Raw genomic sequence first — 24,637 nt, forward strand, 5'->3', positions numbered from 1 at the left:
TAAACTCGTGATTTCAAATTATGCTGCGCTTTATGCATTTGCCCAATGTCATATTCATGCCATTTTCACTGTGTGCTGTATGTAAAATGAGTGTTACCTTGGCTTTATTTGAAAAAACATGATTAATGCACACAAACTTCCCAGAATACTGAGTGCCCTGTTGGTTACAGTGTTTACTTCCTTTTTAATTATATTTTTATTAAATATTTATTTATTTGTGAAAAAATACTTTGTCATCTAAAGTATACGTATGTTTATTTAACACATTTATTTTTAAATCAATTTTCAAATGATTTCAAATTTCTTAAATATTAATTAAAATAAATAAAATTATATCGGCTTTATATCGGCCATCGGCCACCCTGCTTTCCAAGATATCGGCATCGGCATCGGCTGTCAAAAAACCAATATCGGTCGACCACTACATAGTACTATAGAAGTCAATGGCTAAGGTCAACTGTTTGGTTACCCTCATTCTTCAAAATATCTTCTTTTGTGTTCAGAAGAAAGAAACTCATGCAGGTCTTTATCAAGTGGAGGGTGAGGAAATGATGACAGAATGTTCAGTTTTGGGTGAACTATCCCTTTAATTCAGAGGGTCAGTGAGAGTGTGAAAAGCAAAACACCTTCATGATTAGTGGCTAAATTAGTGGTGCTAATTCCACTTCCACTAAACAGCTGTTAGAGAAATGAAAGCATACCGTAGTTTGCTTCCACTTACTTTGCTTCCAGAGCAAGAGCTATGATCCCTGCTGCCATCGGCGCTGACGCTGATGTTCCAGTGTGACTGTCTGTGCAGCGCTGCCTTAGATCGGTTGTGATCTAACAAGAGAGACAAAGAAATTCAGGTTATTCTTGTGCATGGGGTTTCCATGTGTTAATCGGTAAACAAAGTGAATGTGTATTGACACTGCAAGTGAGCAACATGACATGAAGTAACAATACTTGACCGCTTCTGTTATAATACACAACACTGTCTCCACTGCGAGTATGTGATAGACAGCTTTGTTTATTTTAACAAGTGTGTTCTAGTTTTGTTGCATTGCTTTTTTGTATTTTGTTATTTGAGTTTAGTTTTAGTTAACTTTATTTATTTTTCATTTGCTTTTTTGAAAATGACTATTTTACGATTTTAGCATGCATGGTTTAGATTTATATAGTGTATTCATTTTCATCCCGTCTCACACAGGGCCACAAATTGTTCCATCTGCTGCTTTAATCACACATACTAAACTTAACTCAAAAAGAAATATTGCCAAAGTTACATTTTTATTTGTTAAATGCACTTCAGCAAACTGCAGTACTTACTGACAATGAAACGTGCTATAAATGTGCCATTGTGCTACACTTAGCTGGAAATTACCACCACTTTGGGGCATTTGTGATTCAGCAGCATGGACTGGATCCACTCAGATGCTGTGTCAGCATCAGTTTGAAGTTTCATGCAATAAAATCTTTGAAATATATTCAAGAGTTTAGTTTAAGGCCATTTGGATCAACTAAATGAGACTCTAATTTCAGCTGTGAGACATCTGCGTGACGGATTTCGGATTTACTCTGCTCTAAACGTCACATCCACAAAAAACAAAGTGTGGCTGTTTTTTTTTTTATTTTTATAAGTCAACACCCCCTTCCTGTCTAACTTGGATAGATGTTTTATTTTTTCGCACAAGATCTGATCAGATCAGAAGTCTTAAAGTCCCCATGAAATCAAAATCAACGTTTTTTGGCTTTTAGTATGAATATGTTAACCTTAAGGTTACCTATAAGCTAGTGTGCTCCAAAACAATAACAAAATACGCATTTAGAAGATATAAGCATTCAAATCTTACAAGGTGCATCCCAAATCGCGTACTTATGCACTATTCTATGCCGTTTTGTAGGATAAATAGTGCGAGTAGTGCGTTCACACTGAAAATTCCAATAAGAAAAAGGGCACTTTAAATACCTGGATGATGCACTTAAATAACCGCAAAAAAAATGAAGTGTGGAATGTTGGACACTTCATGCACTCAACTGTCACAGCTTTAATTACTTAGCGAGTGGGGAGGGGCTACCAGACTCCAATTATTAATGACAAAATTAATAATTGGAGTCTGGTGAATGATATAATTCACACTCTACATGATTGAGTACATAGTGCATAAGTGAATAGTGTATAAGTGCATAGAGTATAGTGTGTCATTTGGGACGCAGCTACTGTCTCTCACTTCCGCCAATGTGGATTAACGATTTTGATGACATCACCCTGCACTTCAGCTTCTCATCAGATTTTCTGTCCAATCAAATGCTCTCTAGAATCCAAAGCATACCCTAATAGTAATCTATTAGACTGTGGCTGTCATAAACTGTAAAATGCAGCTTTACCGATCTCAAGTGATGGCTTTGGCTGAGCTGTGATTTAAATAAAACGCAATAGGCTATTTTAAAAAAGGGGCGGAGCTGCTTGATATGTCCTACCCTGACTTCCTATTTCAGTTAAAATTACGTCAACATTGAATAACGCTATATTATGCATGCCAGGCCTGTAGTTGGCGATATCACTTTGTAAAGAAACACTATGCGCCTGCGCTCATACCTATACACTGAACACGTAATATGCATGCACAAGATGTCACCGTTTTCACAACTTCACGTTTTTGTAGTTTACACAAAGACAATTAAAAACACTTGCATGTTGAAACCAGTTTTAAAAAGTTTGCATTTTCAAGCCCCCAAAACATTGTATAAATGAACGGCCAAAGAGCATAAAACGTTTTTAAACATACAAAATTATAAGTATTTTTCTCTGTAATTTTATTCAAGTTCAAGTTCATCACATGAATACACCATGTTGACCAACAGAAAGCTGCTTGGTGTGAAACTGACTTCTGTGTGAGCTGTGCTTCATACATCTCTACGAATTATAGACAGTCAACCTTTTTTGCCTTCAAAACTTTATTCACAGTACAGTTGGCTAAAATATTTTCACTGCTAGTATTTATGACAATAACCCTGGATGGGTAGATAATAAACCTATGTAAATATAAGTACAGCTGTACTACCTGAAAACTGCAAGAGATCACAACAAAGAGAAGTGCTAATGTCTGTAACACTGGGCTTCAGAATGTAAACATGTATTGCAAAAGGAGATTGAAAGCCAGTGTGGAATTTCACACGTCACTCTGAGACAAGCTGAGAGACAGGGAAGCTCTGACTCTCAGAGGAGTGTGTAAAACTGTGTGTGGGCTGTAAACCGCAGCGGTTAACACCAGGACGCTCTCATGACACAGTGACCAACAAAAGCAGATCAAACACATGTGTGGCCAAAGAAACGCATGAAAATGCATTAGATGCATTTAAATGGCAATAAATTAAAAAAATTATGCAAGAGGCATCTCTACTTTCTAAGATATTGTGCAGTTTACTGACGTTTAACTTCCAAACGGTTTCCATAAATATTCAAACGAGTAAATATGCTTCCTTCAGCTCAATTTAAGCACAGATTAATATCAAGTTTCCAACCATTTTGAAACAACAACAAAAAAGTCTTAAGCTAAAAGCCCAGAAATTAAAATTCTGTCATTATTTACTCATCATTATGTCATTCCAAACCCATATGTTTTGAAGAATGAAATGCCTTGGCTAAAAGGCATTCTTTTGTATTTACAACATCATAGAATGAGGTTTAATTCTATTGAAAGGTATATATTTTTACCAAAAATGTGAAATCTGTCATCATTTATGCACCCTTAAGTTGTTCCAAACCTTTATGAGTTTCTTTCTTCTGTTGAACACAAAAGAAGATATTCTGAATAATGTTTGTAATCAAACAGTTGACGGTATCCTTTGAATTCCATTCTATTTTTTTCCATACTATGGAAGTCAATGGCTACTGTCAACTGTTTGATTACAAACATTATTCAAAATATCTTCTTTTAATTCAGCAGAAGAAAGAAACTCACACAGGTTTGGTACAACATGTGTGTGAGTAAATGATAAAAGATTTCTCATTTTTGGCTGAGCTTTCCCTTTAAACTAGAAACGTGGTGGCTTTAAAGCCAATTCAGCAGCAGGCCTGTTTTATGAAAAGCAAGTTTACTCAGTGCTGAAGATCTAGATTTACGTCTCTTCTTACGATTTTGCGGTCGTAGTTCTCTCCGCTGCTGTAGGTGGTGGTGAGGGTGGAGGCGCACTCTTCCAGATACCAGGGCTTGCGGCCGCTCTCTGCCGTGCTGCTGATGGATATCGTGTAGATGCTGTTGGTGTAGCCGTCACATGAACAGTGATCGCGACTCCGACCGCCATTTCCTGACGCCCAAACAAAGATTGAACCCCGTCCTTTCCTGCCCTGTGAAGAAAAAACAGAAACTTACAGTACACTTGTTACAGAAACATCCCTCCAGGAGCAACCTAGAGTTTATGCTCCAGGGAACAGTGGTGATCGTGGCTGCAAATGTAAATTTGACTGAAATTTCAAAATAAATAAATAACTAAATAAATAATACATATACACACACACACACACACACACACACACACACACACACACGTTCACACACACACACGTTTGGTTCACTATCCTTGTGGGGACTCCCCATAGGCGTAATGGTTTTTATACTGTACAAACTGTATTTTCTATCGCCCTACACCAACCCTACCCCTCACATAAAACTTTGTGCATTTTTACAATCTCCAAAAAACTCATTCTGTATGATTTATAAGCTCCTGTACCCATGGGGACCTCAATTTAGGTCCCCACGGTGACACAAGTCCCCATGAGTTGGTGTGTATTCAGATTTAAGTCCCCACCAGTATAGAAAAAAACTGTACACACACACACACACATTTACACACACATTACATATGCATATATTATCACGTATATAATTTTTTAGGAACATTTTTGCATTATGAAATTTTCATCACAAAATTAAACCAATTTTCCTTCCCTTCCCAAATCCCATTACTGCAACCAACAAAGAGATTTTATATCAATTAAACTGTTAAACATTTATATGTGTTATTGTGGTATTTTTATATATTTTATTATTATTTTAAATTCATATATTTTAATAAATACATATTTTAATAACTATATATTTTCAATTTTCATTTTAATTGTACTTTAAATTTTAGTAATCAAGTCATTTTTATTTTTTATATTTCTATTTAGCATATATTTATATTTACTTCAGTTTTTTAGTACTTAAATGACAAATGTTGCTTTGGCAACTAAACGAAATAAAATAAGTTTAAATAGTTTAAGTTTTAATTCCTATTTTATTTCAAAAAATGAAAACAAAACATGTAATAGTTTTAACAACAATAACAACACGGTTGGTTCAGATTAACTATATTAATTTAATTTAATTAAAAAAAAATATTCAAAACGTTCACCGTTTCCAGACAGGATGACGAATCATTGAGAATAATTTACAAACAAACATCATCCAGATGCATTACGGTAATGAGAATTTGTCTCAATTCCAAACAAACAAATAAATAAGTCCACAAACAAATAAATATAAACTTTTTTAACTTATTGACAGCCCTTGAAACACTTCAAAGCAGGAACTAACATCATCAGGACAGCATAATCTCCAAGCATTAATATCCTCCAGCCTTTTCTGATGAGAGGAGACCAGTATCACCTGATGTCTATGAGTCTCACATACCTGAAACATGCCTAAACCACTCCAAACACACCTTTGGCACAGGATACATGCCAATTACTGACTGCGACTCATGGCTCAGGGAAGATAAACTAAAATCACGTTCTAAAGTTCACTGGCGTAGCAGGTGGTGAGTGTGAGAAGGAAAGGAAAACACCCTTGGTGGGCCAGACTGCTGGGGAGACGTGACTGATGACCTGAAAATTACACTTATGATTTATGAACGCCACATCATATGGAAAAAGGGAAAAACATAACACACTTTTCATATAAACTTGAAAAATACTTCTATACATGCTGAGATGGTTCTTACCTGTCTGATGCCATTTTCAAAGGCCTGTCTGGCGAGGGAAGCGGGCCCATCCACGGTTTTGCCATCATCATCTGGACCCCAGCTGGCACTGTAAATATCTATGTGTTGAGGGTGTAGACTCAGTGATTTGGCCTCTACCATGTCTGTCACATCTCCGTCCAACATGCGGACACCTGCAGGACAAGCCCAAAGAAAACCTTAGCAGGGAAAACATCTGCGAGACACTGAACTGATATGCCAATGATGTCCAACAGACATGCAAAACTACACATTTCCAAAATTAATTAGTCGGAGGAATGTTGCCTAAATGACTAGTCAACTGATCTATCTTAAGGAAGCCAGAATAATTTGGCTTGGATGTATTAGAGGGTGTGTATATATACTCCTGTTCAAAAGTCAGGATTCTGATTTTTTTTTCAGAAAGGATGCATTAAAATTATCAAAAGTTACAGTAAAGACTTTCATAATGTTACAAAAGATTTAATTTCAAATAAATGCTGCTAGTTTGAACTTTCTACTCATCAAAGAATCCTGAACAAACGCATCACAGTTTTCACAAACATATTATGTGGATGTTGAACTGTTTTAAACATTGATAATAATAAGAAATGTTCAAATAATTTCTGAAGGATCATGTGACACTGAAGACTGGAGTAATGATGCTGAAAATTCAGCTTCACATCACAGGAATAAATAGCATTTTAAATTATATTAAAATAGAAAAACAGTTATTTTAAATTGCAATGATATTTCACAATATTACTGTTTTTACTGTAGTTTTGGTCAAATAAATGCAGTTTTGGTGAAAATCTGAAAATCTTACCAACCCCAAACTTTTGAATAGTACTGAATATGATGTTTTCTTATATTCATAAACAGCTAAACAGAATATAGGTGTATCAAGATAAGTTTATACAAGCTGTTATATTTTTAAATTGGCATTACGTCTTGAAAAAAAAAAAACAATGGCAATGAAGATCTAGATTTACGTCTCTTCTTACGATTTTGCGGTCGTAGTTCTCTCCGCTGCTGTAGGTGGTGGTGAGGGTGGAGGCGCACTCTTCCAGATACCAGGGCTTGCGGCCGCTCTCTGCCGTGCTGCTGATGGATATCGTGTAGATGCTGTTGGTGTAGCCGTCACATGAACAGTGATCGCGACTCCGACCGCCATTTCCTGACGCCCAAACAAAGATTGAACCCCGTCCTTTCCTGCCCTGTGAAGAAAAAACAGAAACTTACAGTACACTTGTTACAGAAACATCCCTCCAGGAGCAACCTAGAGTTTATGCTCCAGGGAACAGTGGTGATCGTGGCTGCAAATGTAAATTTGACTGAAATTTCAAAATAAATAAATAACTAAATAAATAATACATATACACACACACACACACACACACACGCACACACACACACACGTTTGGTTCACTATCCTTGTGGGGACTCCCCATAGGCGTAATGGTTTTTATACTGTACAAACTGTATTTTCTATCGCCCTACACCAACCCTACCCCTCACATAAAACTTTGTGCATTTTTACAATCTCCAAAAAACTAATTCTGTATGATTTATAAGCTCCTGTACCCATGGGGACCTCAATTTAGGTCCCCACGGTGACACAAGTCCCCATGAGTTGGTGTGTATTCAGATTTAAGTCCCCACCAGTATAGAAAAAAACTGTACACACACACACACACACATTTACACACACATTACATATGCATATATTATCACGTATATAATTTTTTAGGAACATTTTTGCATTATGAAATTTTCATCACAAAATTAAACCAATTTTCCTTCCCTTCCCAAATCCCATTACTGCAACCAACAAAGAGATTTTATATCAATTAAACTGTTAAACATTTATATGTGTTATTGTGGTATTTTTATATATTTTATTATTATTTTAAATTCATATATTTTAATAAATACATATTTTAATAACTATATATTTTCAATTTTCATTTTAATTGTACTTTAAATTTTAGTAATCAAGTCATTTTTATTTTTTATATTTCTATTTAGCATATATTTATATTTACTTCAGTTTTTTAGTACTTAAATGACAAATGTTGCTTTGGCAACTAAACGAAATAAAATAAGTTTAAATAGTTTAAGTTTGAATTCCTATTTTATTTCAAAAAATGAAAACAAAACATGTAATAGTTTTAACAACAATAACAACACGGTTGGTTCAGATTAACTATATTAATTTAATTTAATTAAAAAAAAATATTCAAAACGTTCACCGTTTCCAGACAGGATGACGAATCATTGAGAATAATTTACAAACAAACATCATCCAGATGCATTACGGTAATGAGAATTTGTCTCAATTCCAAACAAACAAATAAATAAGTCCACAAACAAATAAATAGAAACTTTTTTAACTTATTGACAGCCCTTGAAACACTTCAAAGCAGGAACTAACATCATCAGGACAGCATAATCTCCAAGCATTAATATCCTCCAGCCTTTTCTGATGAGAGGAGACCAGTATCACCTGATGTCTATGAGTCTCACATACCTGAAACATGCCTAAACCACTCCAAACACACCTTTGGCACAGGATACATGCCAATTACTGACTGCGACTCATGGCTCAGGGAAGATAAACTAAAATCACGTTCTAAAGTTCACTGGCGTAGCAGGTGGTGAGTGTGAGAAGGAAAGGAAAACACCCTTGGTGGGCCAGACTGCTGGGGAGACGTGACTGATGACCTGAAAATTACACTTATGATTTATGAACGCCACATCATATGGAAAAAGGGAAAAACATAACACACTTTTCATATAAACTTGAAAAATACTTCTATACATGCTGAGATGGTTCTTACCTGTCTGATGCCATTTTCAAAGGCCTGTCTGGCGAGGGAAGCGGGCCCATCCACGGTTTTGCCATCATCATCTGGACCCCAGCTGGCACTGTAAATATCTATGTGTTGAGGGTGTAGACTCAGTGATTTGGCCTCTACCATGTCTGTCACATCTCCGTCCAACATGCGGACACCTGCAGGACAAGCCCAAAGAAAACCTTAGCAGGGAAAACATCTGCGAGACACTGAACTGATATGCCAATGATGTCCAACAGACATGCAAAACTACACATTTCCAAAATTAATTAGTCGGAGGAATGTTGCCTAAATGACTAGTCAACTGATCTATCTTAAGGAAGCCAGAATAATTTGGCTTGGATGTATTAGAGGGTGTGTATATATACTCCTGTTCAAAAGTCAGGATTCTGATTTTTTTTTCAGAAAGGATGCATTAAAATTATCAAAAGTTACAGTAAAGACTTTCATAATGTTACAAAAGATTTAATTTCAAATAAATGCTGCTAGTTTGAACTTTCTACTCATCAAAGAATCCTGAACAAACGCATCACAGTTTTCACAAACATATTATGTGGATGTTGAACTGTTTTAAACATTGATAATAATAAGAAATGTTCAAATAATTTCTGAAGGATCATGTGACACTGAAGACTGGAGTAATGATGCTGAAAATTCAGCTTCACATCACAGGAATAAATAGCATTTTAAATTATATTAAAATAGAAAAACAGTTATTTTAAATTGCAATGATATTTCACAATATTACTGTTTTTACTGTAGTTTTGGTCAAATAAATGCAGTTTTGGTGAAAATCTGAAAATCTTACCAACCCCAAACTTTTGAATAGTACTGAATATGATGTTTTCTTATATTCATAAACAGCTAAACAGAATATAGGTGTATCAAGATAAGTTTATACAAGCTGTTATATTTTTAAATTGGCATTACGTCTTGAAAAAAAAAAAACAATGGCAAAAGTCCCAACTTGTAAAAAACTAAAAAGGACCAAAATTAATTGTGATGACTTCCAAAATATTGACCATAATCTGTAAATCTGTCTGTGTAGGTTTTCAGTCATGCAGATGAATATAGAATATCAGCAGAATATTAGAAATATTAGTTCCCACTTTTACAGTGTTTATTCTACTACTTATCTGAGTGATTCCAAATGGCAACATCCAGCAGAAGTGGTGTGTTTACTACCAGTCAAAATCTGGATACACTTAACTGAAATATTTCTTTTGATTTCTTAACTTTCTATCTAAAGCCTTTAGCATGAATAATTCTATTTAAAAATAAATTGTGCCCATGTACGAATTTCGTCACTAAACTTTATTTATTTATTATTAATAATTACTAAATTATTATTAAATGGATGAGTTGAATAGTGCGCAATACTGTAATCTAGTTGATGGGTAGCGACTTTGAAGAGCCTCATATATATATATATATATATATATATATATATATATATGTGTGTGTGTGTGTATGAGGTTTATTTAATGTAACATTTTTAGTCACTAAAATTCACAACGGGGGTACTGTATTTACAGTATGTGCGCGAGTACGAACAAAAGGCAGAATTCCCAGGTACAGCAGTAGGTCCAAATCAGACAGTGACCGTCAGCCACACTCACCCCCAATCTTGGCGTTGTAAGCGATGCCCACTGTGCAGTGCGAGTTGTTGGCGGACGCCGCTACTTCACCAGCGCACCTCGTGCCATGCCTGAACACAACACATCAGACGTTAGTGTTAGTACTGATACACACACATTCACTGAGTGCATAAACAATGACTGGAGACCCTTACGCAAGCACAGGCACTGCTGCATGGCTAAATATTTGAGATACTGAAGGAAAACATTTGAGCGGTTCCTCCGCCTCAGACGCAACGTGGATACATTCCTGACCCAAACTAAACCCACATAAATCTAATACAAATCATCCACAAAAAACACACTAAAACGCTCACTAAAGACAGAGACAGACAGATGGAGAGAGATGGAGAAAGATTCGGCTGTGGAACCTCCAGCAGTGAACAGCTGCATAGAAAAACTCACGCTACCATGGTAACCACCATCTCCGATCTAAGCCATTTAAAAAAAAAAAAGAAAACAAAAAGAAAACGAAGCAAAGATTGTAACGATCCATAGCAGCACCAGATCTGGGATGAGACCAGGGTTCGGTCGCCATCACAACCATAAACATTTACAAGGTCAAAAGGTCAAAAGGCCAGAGGAACTCCCAGGTGGTCCGAGGACTCGATCCCAATGCCAATCCAATGACTCCAGACTAAAACTATTCCAATGGTTATCCAACACTGAAACATGTCATAGAAAATAAATGTACGATAAAATCCAAAAGACTGACCACTTCAAGTCTACATTACTGTTCAAAGGTTTGGGGTTGTTAAGATTTTTATGTTTTTTAAAGAAGTAACTGTTTTCTATTTCAACATAGTTTCAAATGTAATTTACTCCTGTGATCAATTCTGAATTTTCAGTCTTCAGTGTCACCCTTCAGAAATCATTCTAATATGCAGATTTGCTGCTCAAGAAACATTTATTATTATTATCAGTGTTGAAAACAGTTTAATATTTCTGTAAAACGTGACACATTCTTTGATGAAAAGGAAGTTCAAAAGAACAGCCTTTGCTGTCACTTTTGATAAAGTTATTGCATGCATGCTGAATAAAGAAATTAATTAAAAAAATGTGCTGACCCCAAGCTTTTAAATGGGAGTGTATAAATTCAGGAAAAAAAAAACATTGAAGTCAACATTTTTGTTGATTTTAATATATATATATATATATATATATATATACGCTAGTGTACTCCTAAACACTAACAAAATCAGCTTCAAGTATATATAAAATTTAATTCATTAAATATAAAAAGTAGTTCACAAGGATATGATCTGACATGTCCAAAATAATGCTCTCTAGAATGAAACTCCCTCTGCTCCTAAATTATAAACACCACCTGCCTTTTTCTAACAATAGAAAGTAGGAAATCATGGTTTACTACTGTCATGTAAACTAAAGGCTATTGGCCAAAAAAAAAAAAAAAACATACAATATGTTTCACCCCAACATCCGGTCCTGTTTCCATAGGAAATATGGCAACACAGAATATAAAGAGCTATACATACAACAATCCTTACATTACTTTAAAAACCAATGGAGCGAGTCAGGAAAATAGATAACTAACAAGTTTAACTAACTTGTTCAAGATTATTCAAACTAGCTATGCTTCAAAGAATTAAAAGAAAATCTCTCAAACAATTTGCGAACAAGCAGCATTTCCATTCAGTGTGCAAAATATAAATGGAAATGAAAGTAGCACCCACTGGGGATGCCACTGTAACTTTTTATTAGAGATGCACCGATACCGATACTGGTATCGGGCCCGATACTGAGCTTCTGTACTCGTACTCGTTAAAATGCCCCGATACCAAATGCCGATACCACACAGCATGTGATAAGCGCCATATTCAGACAAAGAAACACCGACAACAGAACAACAGACAGCAGAATGGAGTTAAGGATGTCTACGAAGTATATGTATGCAATGAATATAATGTTAAACTTTCAGTATTAACGCCTGTATAGCTGATGTGCGCGAGCTGATAAACAAAGCACACTGAGTGGATTGAGCGCGCGGCGGCGCAGATGCGCGAGCTTGTCGAGTGAATATACCTTTCTCACAGACATCACTGGAAAGTTTGTAGTTCGGTCGGATGTCAAAAACAAGTAAGTAAAACAATGCACAAGTTACTTAACGGTATGGAGAGAGAGCGAGAGAGAGAGATAGAGAGCGCACGCGCACTTCTGTTGTGTGATCTTTGATGTTCACTCACTTAGCACACGCATCATTTGGATTAAAACTAAATCGTAAAAATAAGACCATTTATAGGGGCATTCACTATAAACAACATTTATTTTCAACCTTAAGCATACACGACTTCATGGTGAAGGTGAAACTAGCAGCCTGTGTGAAATGCGCTAGGCTGTACTGTACTTGTCCCCGACTAAGATCAACAGCTTGTGCAGGATAGTCGCCAAACGACAGGGGAGACTTTACTGAATCACTGAACAAACCCAAAAAAACAGCTGTGCTCAGAATTATTAGCACCTTTGGTGAATATGAACAGAGAAGCCTGTGAAAATAAATCTGCATTGTTTATCCTTTTGATCTTTCATTCAAAAAATTCACAAAATTCTAACCTTTCATTGAAGTAAAACATTGGGGAAATTGGGTGGGAAAAAACGACAGGGGAGACTTTACTGAATCACTGAACAAACCCAAAAAAACAGCTGTGCTCAGAATTATTAGCACCTTTGGTGAATATGAACAGAGAAGCCTGTGAAAATAAATCTGCATTGTTTATCCTTTTGATCTTTCATTCAAAAAATTCACAAAATTCTAACCTGTCATTGAAGTAAATCAATACACATTTGCCACAATTATTAGCACCCCTAGAAATTATTATGGAGTAAAATATCTCTGAAGTACATTCCCATTCATATTTACAGTTTTAGCACACCAGGGTGACTAGGAGCATGACATTTTTGACTTTAAGGAAATAAAATGCTACAAAAAATGTAGTATATGCCCAATTTAAAGGAGTTAACTGCCATTTAGTTGTCTACATTTCCTTTATAGGGTGAGAGCTTTTGAACTTTCTGCACTCGAAGCCTCACAGAGACAGAAGCAGCTAGGACAGGAGGTGGATGTTATTCTATAGAGCGTGTCTATACATGCAGACCTAAACCTCCCTCTCTGTCTCCACCACACACTTCCTCCTGAAAACAGTGACAGCGTCAAACACTCCCCTTTTCCTCGGGCCACGGAAATACTTCTAATGAGGCTCCTGAAAGTGTAAATTAAGAGGGGGGATAGTGCTCACGACGTGTCGTGCACTCACATACAGAGACCTCCAGATGGGGGTTTGTGCAGCATTTAGAGGCATCTGATTTTTTTTTTGCAGGCAAAAATCACTACTACTATTGCTCATTTTTAGGGAAAAGTATTAAATTTTGGCACATAACTCGCCCTGCACCATTTGAGCTATGGACATGAATCATACCTCAAATCAAGCAGCTTGAGGAGAGGTGTGGAAAAGGGACCAAAAAAAAAACTCTTTACATTATGGTAATGAGAATTGGTGGATGGAAATGTGCCTTTTTGTCCTAAAAATGGTCATAAAAAAACATTTTATTTACACAAAAACAGGGTTAATATTGTTAACTAAAACTAAAATGATCAAAAAAGCTGATTAAAAAATTATTAATTTAATTTAATTATTAGATGAAACATTTAAAATGAACAAAAATGAGGAATGTTGCCTCTGCAAATAGCTTAAATAAGCTGAAGCTAAAACTAACTGGAAATAACTAAAACTGAACAAGAAAAAATGAATCCGTAATAGCAATATATAAAAAATCAAAATCAAAAAGCTCAAAAATGACAATTACTTAAAACTAAAAGAATGAAAAACTCAATTCAAAAGCTGAAATAAAATATAAATATTAGATGAAAAAATCTTAAAATAAAGAAAAATTTGAAATGTTGCCTTGGCAACTAAATTAAATGAGCAAAAAATGAAGCAATAAAACTACTCACTGGAAATAACTAAAACTAAAATAAATGAAACCTTAATATAAATATTAAAAAAAAACTAATTAAAAAAAAAGGCAAAATTACTAAAAATTTTACTAAAATGAAAGTGAAAACTGAAAAAATAAAAGTCAATACAAAATATTAATAGAAACTAAAATAGTATATAAATATGACTAAAATAACACTGTGCAAAACATAATTTCTTTGTTTAGATTTGAGGACAAAATGTGACCAGTTTGTGAAAGTTCACTTTAAAATATAGCACACTAGAATAAAGATTATTTGCAGTAATTTTATGGTGGTTTTTTTTTGTCTGTTCATATATTGAAAGCTATCTGCTACAGCAGACAGCTTTGTGAACATTCTTGAAAATTTCTCCTTTTGTGTTCCACGAAAGAAAGAAAACCGTGAACATCTGGAATGGCATGAGAGTGCGTAAATGATTGCAAAACTCCATGAAGGGAGCAGATGAGGTTCGGTTTTCACTCATCAGTTTGCAGAATTGCATTGCACTTGAGCTCCTTGCAGAAACGGCAACGGCACAGAGGATCAGAGCCAGGGCCAAGCTTTCAGTCTGAACGGTCCAAAAAAGCTGCAGAGCCATCTGGCACAGGCTCACACACACTGGCAGAGTGGCAGCCACAAAAACACATGGGGGCCTCCACCCACTCACAAAACATACCCATCAAACCAAATCTCAACATTCACTAAACACTTCCGAATACACACTGATCTTGTGCCAACATTTTCACACACGCGCATATAATCTCCCACAGAAAGCTAATTCCGAAAATCCCTTTTTGCCAAACAAACATGCCAAATACACTTACTTCTACACACACTGATTGCAAGCCAAGCACCATATTTACTCATACACCTAAGAAACCCTCAAACGCACAAAAAGCAAACTCCAAAAACCCACATTCACCAAACAAACATGCCAAACACTCTTATTAGCGCACAGATCAGAAGCCAAATACCCACATTCACACACACACACCACAGAGAGGACTGTATAAACTAAGCCTTTCCAGTGTTTTAATGACCTGATATGCTCAAAGTGTGTAATGAACTTCACTCTTACTTGTTCTCATTACTGGCATCATATCGGGGCATGGGATCCATGTCATTACCGTTCACATCATAACTGGCCTCATTATCCTGCGAACAGATCAAAGGAAGAAAAAGACACATGAGAACATGGTCAAATGTGGATTTTTCCATCCATTATGGGAATGTGCCAGTTAGGACACTTAAAAAATGCTAAAAGTGAACAACGATTTTAGACTTGTGCATATGATCGTGTGAATCTGGACATGTACTTTCAGGACAGAGCTTATATAAACACAAAAGCATCAGTCAATTTACAGTCTCAGTCTGGGTGCTTTTGTTTTGCTCAATTGCTTTGATCCAAGACTTAGTTTTAGGTTATTAAAGCATCGTGGGTGTGCACCAGAGGTGGTCTTATTATTGGGAGACACCAATGTTCGTGAATCTACCATTGGAGAAAGCGTATATCATCATATTCCAGCCTTAATGTCATTGTCCTTCTGTCAGAGCTCAGTTTTCAGTCACTGTTTGTGGATCCCATTGAAATGAATGACAAGTGCGTAAACTGAATCCTACTTGGCGCTTAATTGTCTGTGATTTCTCTTATTAACAAAAGCAGTTTATTCAGCGTGGTGAAGCATCTCCTCCATTGACATCCATTCAAAAAATCAGACTCTGATCTCCTTCCCTGTGTACCGGAGCTTTTTTTTTTGCTAACCTTGGAGGCTTGCCTTAAAGCAGCTTTGATCATACTGATTACTTGTTTTAGCCAAATTCTAAGGCAGTATCACATGTATCCAAGAATGCACTGCAACGAGCTCAAAGGGGGAAAATTCAAGATTTCAGATGAGACGAGAGAAATGTTAATTATAAATAAACATACATTCTGTTCAATACTGAGAACCGATAAAAATAGCTCAATGTAATTAAAATGGATTGCTTTACCCAGTATTCCAGTATGCAATATGTGTTTTTATGCTTTAGAGTATTGTGACATTAGCTCAGCATCATGCAAATGTTAACTCCACGGACCTCTTTCTCATTTCTAGTGATCTCAGCAGCATAATCTTCATAGTTGGGTAAACCTTTTTTAGTGGTGAATGGAAACTACAACAAATATAATTTTTACGTTTCCATTTTCCCCAATAGAAGCGTTAGTTTTCTGAAACTTAAGGCCAAGTTAATAAAACACAAAGTATAGTGTTATAAATGTCCTTAAAAAAAAAATAAAAAAAATGACATGAGAAATGCAATGGAAAAGCAGCGCAGTGGACTACAAAAACACGTTCTGTGTGAACAGCCCCTTAGAAGGCAGCTGGCTGTATAGTCAGTAGTCAGCTCACTAGGTTTTGGAACAGAGCAAGTATATTAGAATAGCATACTGACATTTTGCTCTTACTATTTCTGCTGAAGTTTCTGTATGCAAAGAATACCTGGTTGACAGACACAATGTGCGATATACAACAAAGCACATTATATAGAAGACTGCATCCCACAATGCAATGTGCTCAACCTGACCAACCATTTCTATTGCAAATGAATCTTTTTTGATTAAATATCAAACACTTTTTAAATTTGTATTTATTATTTGGTCAAAATTTAGAGAGTTTTTACACCAAATTTGACTAAAAATGTAACCACTAATAAGTATATAATGCAGAGTATGCAATATGCAATAAATTACTTTCTTAAAAACACTCATTACACACACACACAGAGATACACTTACATAGTTCTGGATGAGATCTGGGTGGTTCCTCTCGATACCGTCATCCAGAATGGTAACCACCACATCCTTCCCCGTATAGCCTCTCTTCCACGCGCCCACGATATTCATGTCAGACTGACAGTTATGGATGTTATCATTACAGTGCTGCAAAGACAGAGATAAAAGAGGACGTAAAACAATCTAATTAGGTGAAGAGTCTCACACTGTAATGCTCACACTGCTGTTCAAAAGTTTACAGCCAGTGAGTGAGATGTTGTAAAGAACTAATACTTTTATTCAGCACAGAAGCATTAAATTGTTCAAACGTGACAGTAAAGACATTTATAATGTTACAAAATATTTACATTTCAAATAAATGCTGTTCTTTTGAACTTTATATTCATCAAATGATCATTAAAAAAAAAATGTATCATGGTTTTCACAAAAATATTAAGCAGCACAACTGTTTTTAATAATGATAATAATAAGAAATGTTTCTTGAGCAGCAATATTAGAATGAAGGATCATGTGACACTGAAGACTGGAGTAATGATACTGAAAAATCAGCTTTGCATTACAGGAACAAATGAACTTTTAAAATATATTCAAATATATAACACTTATTTTAAATTATAAAAATATTTCACAATATTACTACACTTTTGATCAAATAAATGCAGCTTTGGTCAACAAAAGAGACTTTTTCAATCAAAAACCTTAAAAAATCTTACAGACCCTCAAACCTTTGAAATGTACATAGAAGCATTTTGAAGGACTACCATAAATACATTTAGTGTTTATGTTTGCAAATGCAAAGAAAAGTTGGGTCTTCTGGTTATTATTATATAAAAAAATGACTGAGATACAGGGTAGGGTGGATTCGATCCCACATCTCCCATGATTACCACAGCTCAATGTGTCTGAAACATGCATGCCAAACACAAGGCCACAGCCAGAGTAAAATCCTGCCTATTTTTGGTGCTTTAAAAGAAATCCCAAGTATGTGGTAACAAGCTACAATTATTTTTAAAACATATCTCTGTAAATTACTGCATCTTTCCTCGTCTATCTCAGACACTGTTATTACATGCGTCACATGGAACCAAATGTACAGTTTCATTGGGCCTAGAGTTGGAATTAGACCCCATCCAGGAAAGTCAAGTTTATTTGCTCCCAAAGTGCAACTCGCAGGTCAACAAGAGAAACCTGAGCCAAATGGATGCATTCAGGTCAAAGTATTAATGTTATCTGAGCCATATTAACCATTGACAGAGCTGTAACAACCCATTAGAGAACAAGCGCTTAGTTCACTCTCGCCGTTTTGGTCGAAGCTATAAATGCGATCGTAGACAGAAACTGATGACAACAATTGCTATGTGTGCTATGACTCAAGGTTTCAGCCGCAGCCAAAGTGCAACCTTTCGTACATTCTGGGAAATCTGAATGGCTGTTTACAGTGTAAAAAAGCGCAAAGATGTCTTCACATTTCCTATGTGCTGATGTACCACACCATTGGCTCTCGTGAGCTGAGGAACATGACAGCTCTGAAAACAAGAGCCTGTTTGTACAATTACCTCACAGAAAATGTCTCCGCTAGACGTTATGTTAGAGCTTATGAAAGCTCAATGTATCTCTCTGGGTGGTTTTCACATGTAGAAACTCGGCTAATCTGGTGTGACAGGCATCGTTTCCGTTGAGCGAGATTCAATCTGACAAATTAGTTTTAGTTAAAAACACTAAATTTTACTACCTGCCATTACATTTTAGTGAAAGCCGTCTTGAAAAGCAGAAGATTGGCTTGGTTTTGCATTTAACTAAACACAACACAATACACTGTCTTTATTGAAAGCATTCGCAATGCATTTCGATTCAATAATGGGCTGTATTGAGGACTTAAACAGAATGAGACGTGACTTGATTTTATCCGTCTGGATTTGGAACTAGTCTGTGATATTGCTGGATAATTATATCATAACATCATAGTCTTTATCTCAAAGTTTCTTCCTTGCTGTTATCACTTTTCCATTGATCACTGTGGAATTTATAAGGTGTAAGGAATAAGGAATGCTTTACAAATAAATTGAACAGAATGATTTTCCTGCCTTTTCTAACATCAGCAAGTTTTCTGAGGAGAAAGTAAATCCATTTTGATGATGGAATTTTTTCCCTTTCATGTGCTTGATGATTCATTCACCGTAAGACCTTGGTTAAGGACGGAAGAGTTGAACAGCTCAGCAGAGCCCCATATTTTTTGCAGTAGAGTAGGAAATGATGAAAACCATGACAATGATCAAGACTTCAGTGTTTTTCAATGTTAGCAACTCACAAGAACAATGTACAGCATGTTAATTAAGAATACTCACTATGTACCACATACTGCTCCATTTAGCATCATTGAAGTAAATGGAGCTGGACTGGACCATACTGGACTGTACAGGACCAGGATATGAGGGTTTATAATCTCGCTTTGTTCTCCTCTTCACCACCTGCTGTTGCACCCACTCCACCTGAGAGAGAATGAGAAGACATCCTTTAGGAACTGACAAACACAAACATCTTTTCATGACTTTTTTTTTCTTTAACATTCATCTGATTAAATGAATGATGGCTACTGGACTACAGTAATGAGAAACTATCCAATGATGTTTTTTATTTATACAAAATCAGCATGAATTAACGGTATAAACATTATGATGATATAAACATACTTTCTTTGTAGTAATACAATACGAATGATGCCAATGAATTTTTTTGGTAATGAGAATTATGGAGGAAAATATCCTTAATTATAAAAAAGGTAATGTCACGATGGAAAATGTTGTAATAATATATAGTGCTAACTTTCCTCATGCACAATATCATACCTTAATTTTTACATAGACAGGCTTCATTCATGTTGCTCACGAACATGTTTGACTTCAATTATACAGCTACAAAAAGTCCATGAATTGGTTATTTGGTAGAAATGAATATTATGTCATTATTTATTGACCCTCATGTCTTTTCAAACCTGTATGATTTTGTCCTCCGCTGAATAAAAAATGCAAATGGTTATGAGACACCAGTGGTTTTTGGCATCACTGACGTCAAATTTGAAAAGACACATCTTGAGATGCCAGATTTCGAAATATACAAATGCGAATGAGATTTGAAAGCTACGGTTCAAACTTCAGTTGTATGGAAAAGAGCAGCATGAACTTTCTGCTAAGTATCTCATTTTGTGTTCCACAGAAGAAAAACAATAAAAAAAAAAGATGACAATTTAAATTTTTGGATAAACAAAACAACACAGAACAACACTGAGGATTGCAACATGTTAACCCAACCGTCCTTTTCAAGATTATACACAAAGCGTTGTTCATGAACAAAACTTTTCATTCGCATTGCGCAACAGTTGTTTTGAATACACTGTGAATTGTAGTCATTGATGATCAAGATCAGGAGTCCATATAGAACATAGAACACACAGGTGTGGGGTTGTCATAGTGACAGCCTGACCTTTGGCTCTATGGAGATGAAGCTGTGTGCGCCTCTGCTGAAAAGCGTCGACCTTTTTATCGTCCGGCTGTGGAAGAAATGGTAGTAGTCCTTCAGATCACCAATCTACAGGAACAACACACAAAACTGTCATTTAATGCATTGCAACATTACAAGCACATCACAAAATAACAGGTTGCAAAACAAGAATCCAAACACGCAGCTATACTAATACTAAATAACTAAAAAAAGCATATCAGGGCAGGCACGTCTAATATGTAACAATATTGGTATAAATCAATAGGAAAGACCTACAGCAACATTCACCACAGGCAAGTTGAAACCGGCATGCATCATTAATTATTTAGGATGTCATTGACTGGAAGATTGGTTACTCAAGAGGCTGCATCACTTTCCACTGAACAGATTAATTTGACAAGTGCAATAACACCAGGCAGCCATGACACATTCTCCACGACTACTGTACTCCATAGAGATACATAAGTCTGCCATAAAAAAAACAATGACTCTTGAAGCCAATGATAAGCTTTGCCAGTTTACAGTCAATCAAATGGGCTTACGGTGCTTACAAAGCAACTGCTTTGAAATTAACTTGACGTAGGAAAATTCTAAGTTCATGAAGAGCATCTTATACTTTCTTTTTGTTCATGAACACATAGGCTACAGCTGGCTCCTAAGGCAATCTCATATTCCAGGATCCTATAGCAGATTCCCACAGGAGGACACGAGTCTGATGAGTTGCAAAGTTCAGGAGTGCTTAAACTTTCATAAATAGTTACTCTGGATGTGACAAGCTTGCAGTTAAGGAAGGACCTCTTCGCTGGCACAATAAGCACAGATGACCGATAAGATAGCACATTGTGAAATCAGACACAGAACACGGTTGCAGTGAAATCTCTCACCACATGGCAGATCTGAGATCCGACATACAGGCTGAGCGAAGTTTAAGGCTCCACCATAGACTTACATAAACCTATTATTTATTTAAATGCACCAGCAGCTCCCAGGAGGAAGATGAAACTGAGACCAAGGTAGTTTATAATGCTACATAATGCAGTTCTTTACATCTACTTGACTTGACAAATTAATTGCAAACGGCTGCATTATATGCAATTTTAATATGAAGTATTCCAAGTACTCAATTAGAACATAAGAAGCGTGAAAGATGTAACACTTTCAGCCTGTGTAACATTTTCAGCACGTTACAGTGAATGTTACATGCCATTAATCCTTATGCCATGAACTTATTATTTTAGAATTCAGATGTACACCTAAAATGATCTGCTAGCATTCATTACTAACAGAAAACAGTAAACAGATCCACCAACTCGCAGGGAAGTTTCAAAAACACCTGTTGTTGTAGGGAGTCAGTGGAGACCTGTTTGTTCACTAGGTTTTAGCATGAGAACTGGATTTTCCTGCGCTATAAACGAGTCTTCAGGCAGACTGATGAAGATTCAAGTCTTGAAAACGTGAATTTATCAGTCTGAATTATCAAAGCACAACTCTGGGAAACTTGTGTGCAAAGCTTCCAGCCTTGACGTCTGAACTTCAATCAAAGTGAAAACACACTTGCACTGAGGAGAAAGAGTACTGGACAGCAAACACGCTGAAATAACACCCGTGAAACGCTTCAGAGCATGTTAGTGCAGGACACACGTACCTGGCCCAGGTTTCTATACCCATATTTATTGGCGATATGGTCCGCTTGCTCAGGTCCGCCGGCTATCCGAACAGCCCAGTGGTTGGTGTAAATCCGAGCTTTGCACGGAGAAGAAGAGAAAAAAACCAAGCACAGCGAAACCAGGACGCACGGGAGGCTGTTCAAAACCATCTTTCGCCCTCTCTCTCTCGCCTCGACTCTCCCCAGCACCCCCGGTTTAGGAAAACAACCAAACTTCGTCTCTCCGTTCAGCGGGGATTCTCATAGAAGTGTCGCTTGAGCTCCACATATACTCAGCAGAGGGAGAGCGCAGGATACGAGCCTCGGAACGCTTCAGCCTGCAGCGCATCGGCCGCACACACTCCGACGCCACGGAGAGAGAGACGCGAGAGTCTGTTTGCACAGCTTTGGTTTGAATTGTTCTCTCAAGACAGTGCCGTTACTTCTGCCTTTTTTTTTTTTTTTTTTTTTTAAAGTGTAGATATGGCTCTAGCGCCTCCCTCAAATAACTACAGAGAGAGTCGGGAGAGTACGGACAACGAGCCGTGTGGGGTTACCGGGGCTCCGCAGGGTCTTAAAGACACACCGTGTTCCTTCAGCACAGATCCGGCTGCGTTGTCGCATTTATCACAGCGATGAGATTCCCAGAGCCTTCTGTGAAGAATAAGGTTGACTAAGTAGCCTATACCGTTTTGGCTTATTTTTATACTTATGGCCACTCATGTAGTCAGTATTAACAGCGGAGGCCAGTCAAGTATTAACAGCAGTTTGTTCTGGTCGACAAATTTGATTGGCCATGGAGTGCTTAAATTTAATATAATGGCACTGGATGTTTCACTGTTTGTTTTATCCCCATGATCAAAGAATTTGGAGAGAAAAAAAACAATTGTGAGATGTAAACTCATATAATTCAGAAAAAAAGTCAGAACATTATGATGTAAACTCATAATTCTGAAAAAAGTCAGAATTGTGAGATGCAAACTTTGAATTGCGAGAACAAAGTCAGAATTCTGAATTTATATCATGCAAATCTGACTTTTTTCTTATAATTTTCTCAAAAATAACAGCTAACTTTTTTTTTTACTTTCACCCCGTGCCAGAAACGAGCTTCTATACGACACAGAGGAATGATAGTGTGTTGGAATCACTTTTTAGGATGATTTTTTTTTTTCCTGTTGATGAAAGATAAAAAACATTGACAGCCAATCAGAATCAACCTGACTTTAAAGATGTCAAGCATTTAAAATGGCAAAAGACATAACAGCAGTGCGTGTTTACAAAGAACAGAATTTTATTGTGTGGATGCTAATATAGTTACAGTTATAGTTATCTTTATTGGTACCAAAGATGATATTGATATCTATAAAGTTTTAATAATCGTTCTAATTGTATGAGAATAGGAGGTTCACACCACAGCTTTAACCATAATTCTGTCAGGACCACTATCGTCAAAGATGATTGACAATTAGCATACAGTTTGGATTGGCAGTATGGTTCTGTTCTGGGCAAGAACTCCATGCGCATCCATGCAGCCTAGCATCGATGAGAGCAGGGAGAGCAGCAATAACCCCCCCAGGGTAAACAGAACAGAACTAACATAAATGTATTGCAGATATTGTTAAAGTTCAATCATTTTATGTACACGTTTTAGAATTAGTCTGATTCAAGGAGAATCAGAAGGCTGAATCCTGACTGACAGATGAGGAGTTGGGGATGGAGGAGGGTAATTAGCTATTGAGCAATGCGAAAACTGCTGATAATACTGAGGGACCTTATATATGAATGCTTAGATAGGTGTTGTATTCCCATAGGTAGATGGGGATCAGCTGAGAGTCAGCTGATGCGAGCTTGACTAACGTGACCTGCCAGAACTAACGCTACGCTTGCTTAACACAGAGGAATAATATAATGGGAATCACTTTCAGGATGATTTTTTTCAGTTGATAAAAATATAAACGCTGACAGCCAATCGTCAAAAGGCAACATAGCATATAATATACAATGTATACACTATAGATGTTGTTGTAGTTATACAGGCCGGTCTGTTCCAGTTCATGCATTGCTTAGTGACATGCAACACTTGATGCTTTGGCTTATTTTGGGACTATCTTCATTGGTGGAACAGGCCAAGATTTTGATCACAAGTTTATTATTAAAAGCAACTTCACATTCACACAATATCAGCATCAGTCATTTACAAAACAAAAACTGTTCTTCTGTACATTTGGAACTAACTTGTTCTTGAGTAAACACCTTGTGTGCCTTGTTGTTTACTTCGAGTCCATAGCATTCTGT

The 24,637-nt window shown here is 36.5% G+C and overlaps 1 protein-coding gene across 4 annotated transcripts in view; it reads right to left on the bottom strand.

Moving 5' to 3' along the window:
- The window catches only part of LOC107702857 (proprotein convertase subtilisin/kexin type 5-like), a 41,811-nt gene extending 18,746 nt beyond the window's left edge, over window positions 1-23,065 (bottom strand). For 2 of the 4 annotated variants that reach the window (XM_016505283.1, XM_016505282.1), the window contains exons 1-9: window positions 22,343-23,060; window positions 20,680-20,784; window positions 19,545-19,688; window positions 17,203-17,346; window positions 15,508-15,584; window positions 10,439-10,527; window positions 8,805-8,977; window positions 6,969-7,181; window positions 722-822 (exon numbers count right to left, since the gene is read on the bottom strand). In XM_016505283.1, coding sequence (XP_016360769.1) covers window positions 722-822; window positions 6,969-7,181; window positions 8,805-8,977; window positions 10,439-10,527; window positions 15,508-15,584; window positions 17,203-17,346; window positions 19,545-19,688; window positions 20,680-20,784; window positions 22,343-22,513 — 1,217 coding nt within the window. In that variant the 5' untranslated portion in view covers window positions 22,514-23,060. Of the gene's footprint in view, window positions 1-721; window positions 823-6,968; window positions 7,182-8,804; window positions 8,978-10,438; window positions 10,528-15,507; window positions 15,585-17,202; window positions 17,347-19,544; window positions 19,689-20,679; window positions 20,785-22,342 lie in introns of all 4 variants that reach the window. The other 2 variants (XM_016505284.1, XM_016505285.1) reach the window with 2 other exon arrangements.
- Between the last annotated feature and the right edge of the window lie 1,572 nt (window positions 23,066-24,637).

Source organism: Sinocyclocheilus anshuiensis, unplaced genomic scaffold, assembly GCF_001515605.1.
Source record: "Sinocyclocheilus anshuiensis isolate Anshui unplaced genomic scaffold, SAMN03320099.WGS_v1.1 scaffold366, whole genome shotgun sequence".
NCBI lineage: Eukaryota > Metazoa > Chordata > Actinopteri > Cypriniformes > Cyprinidae > Sinocyclocheilus > Sinocyclocheilus anshuiensis.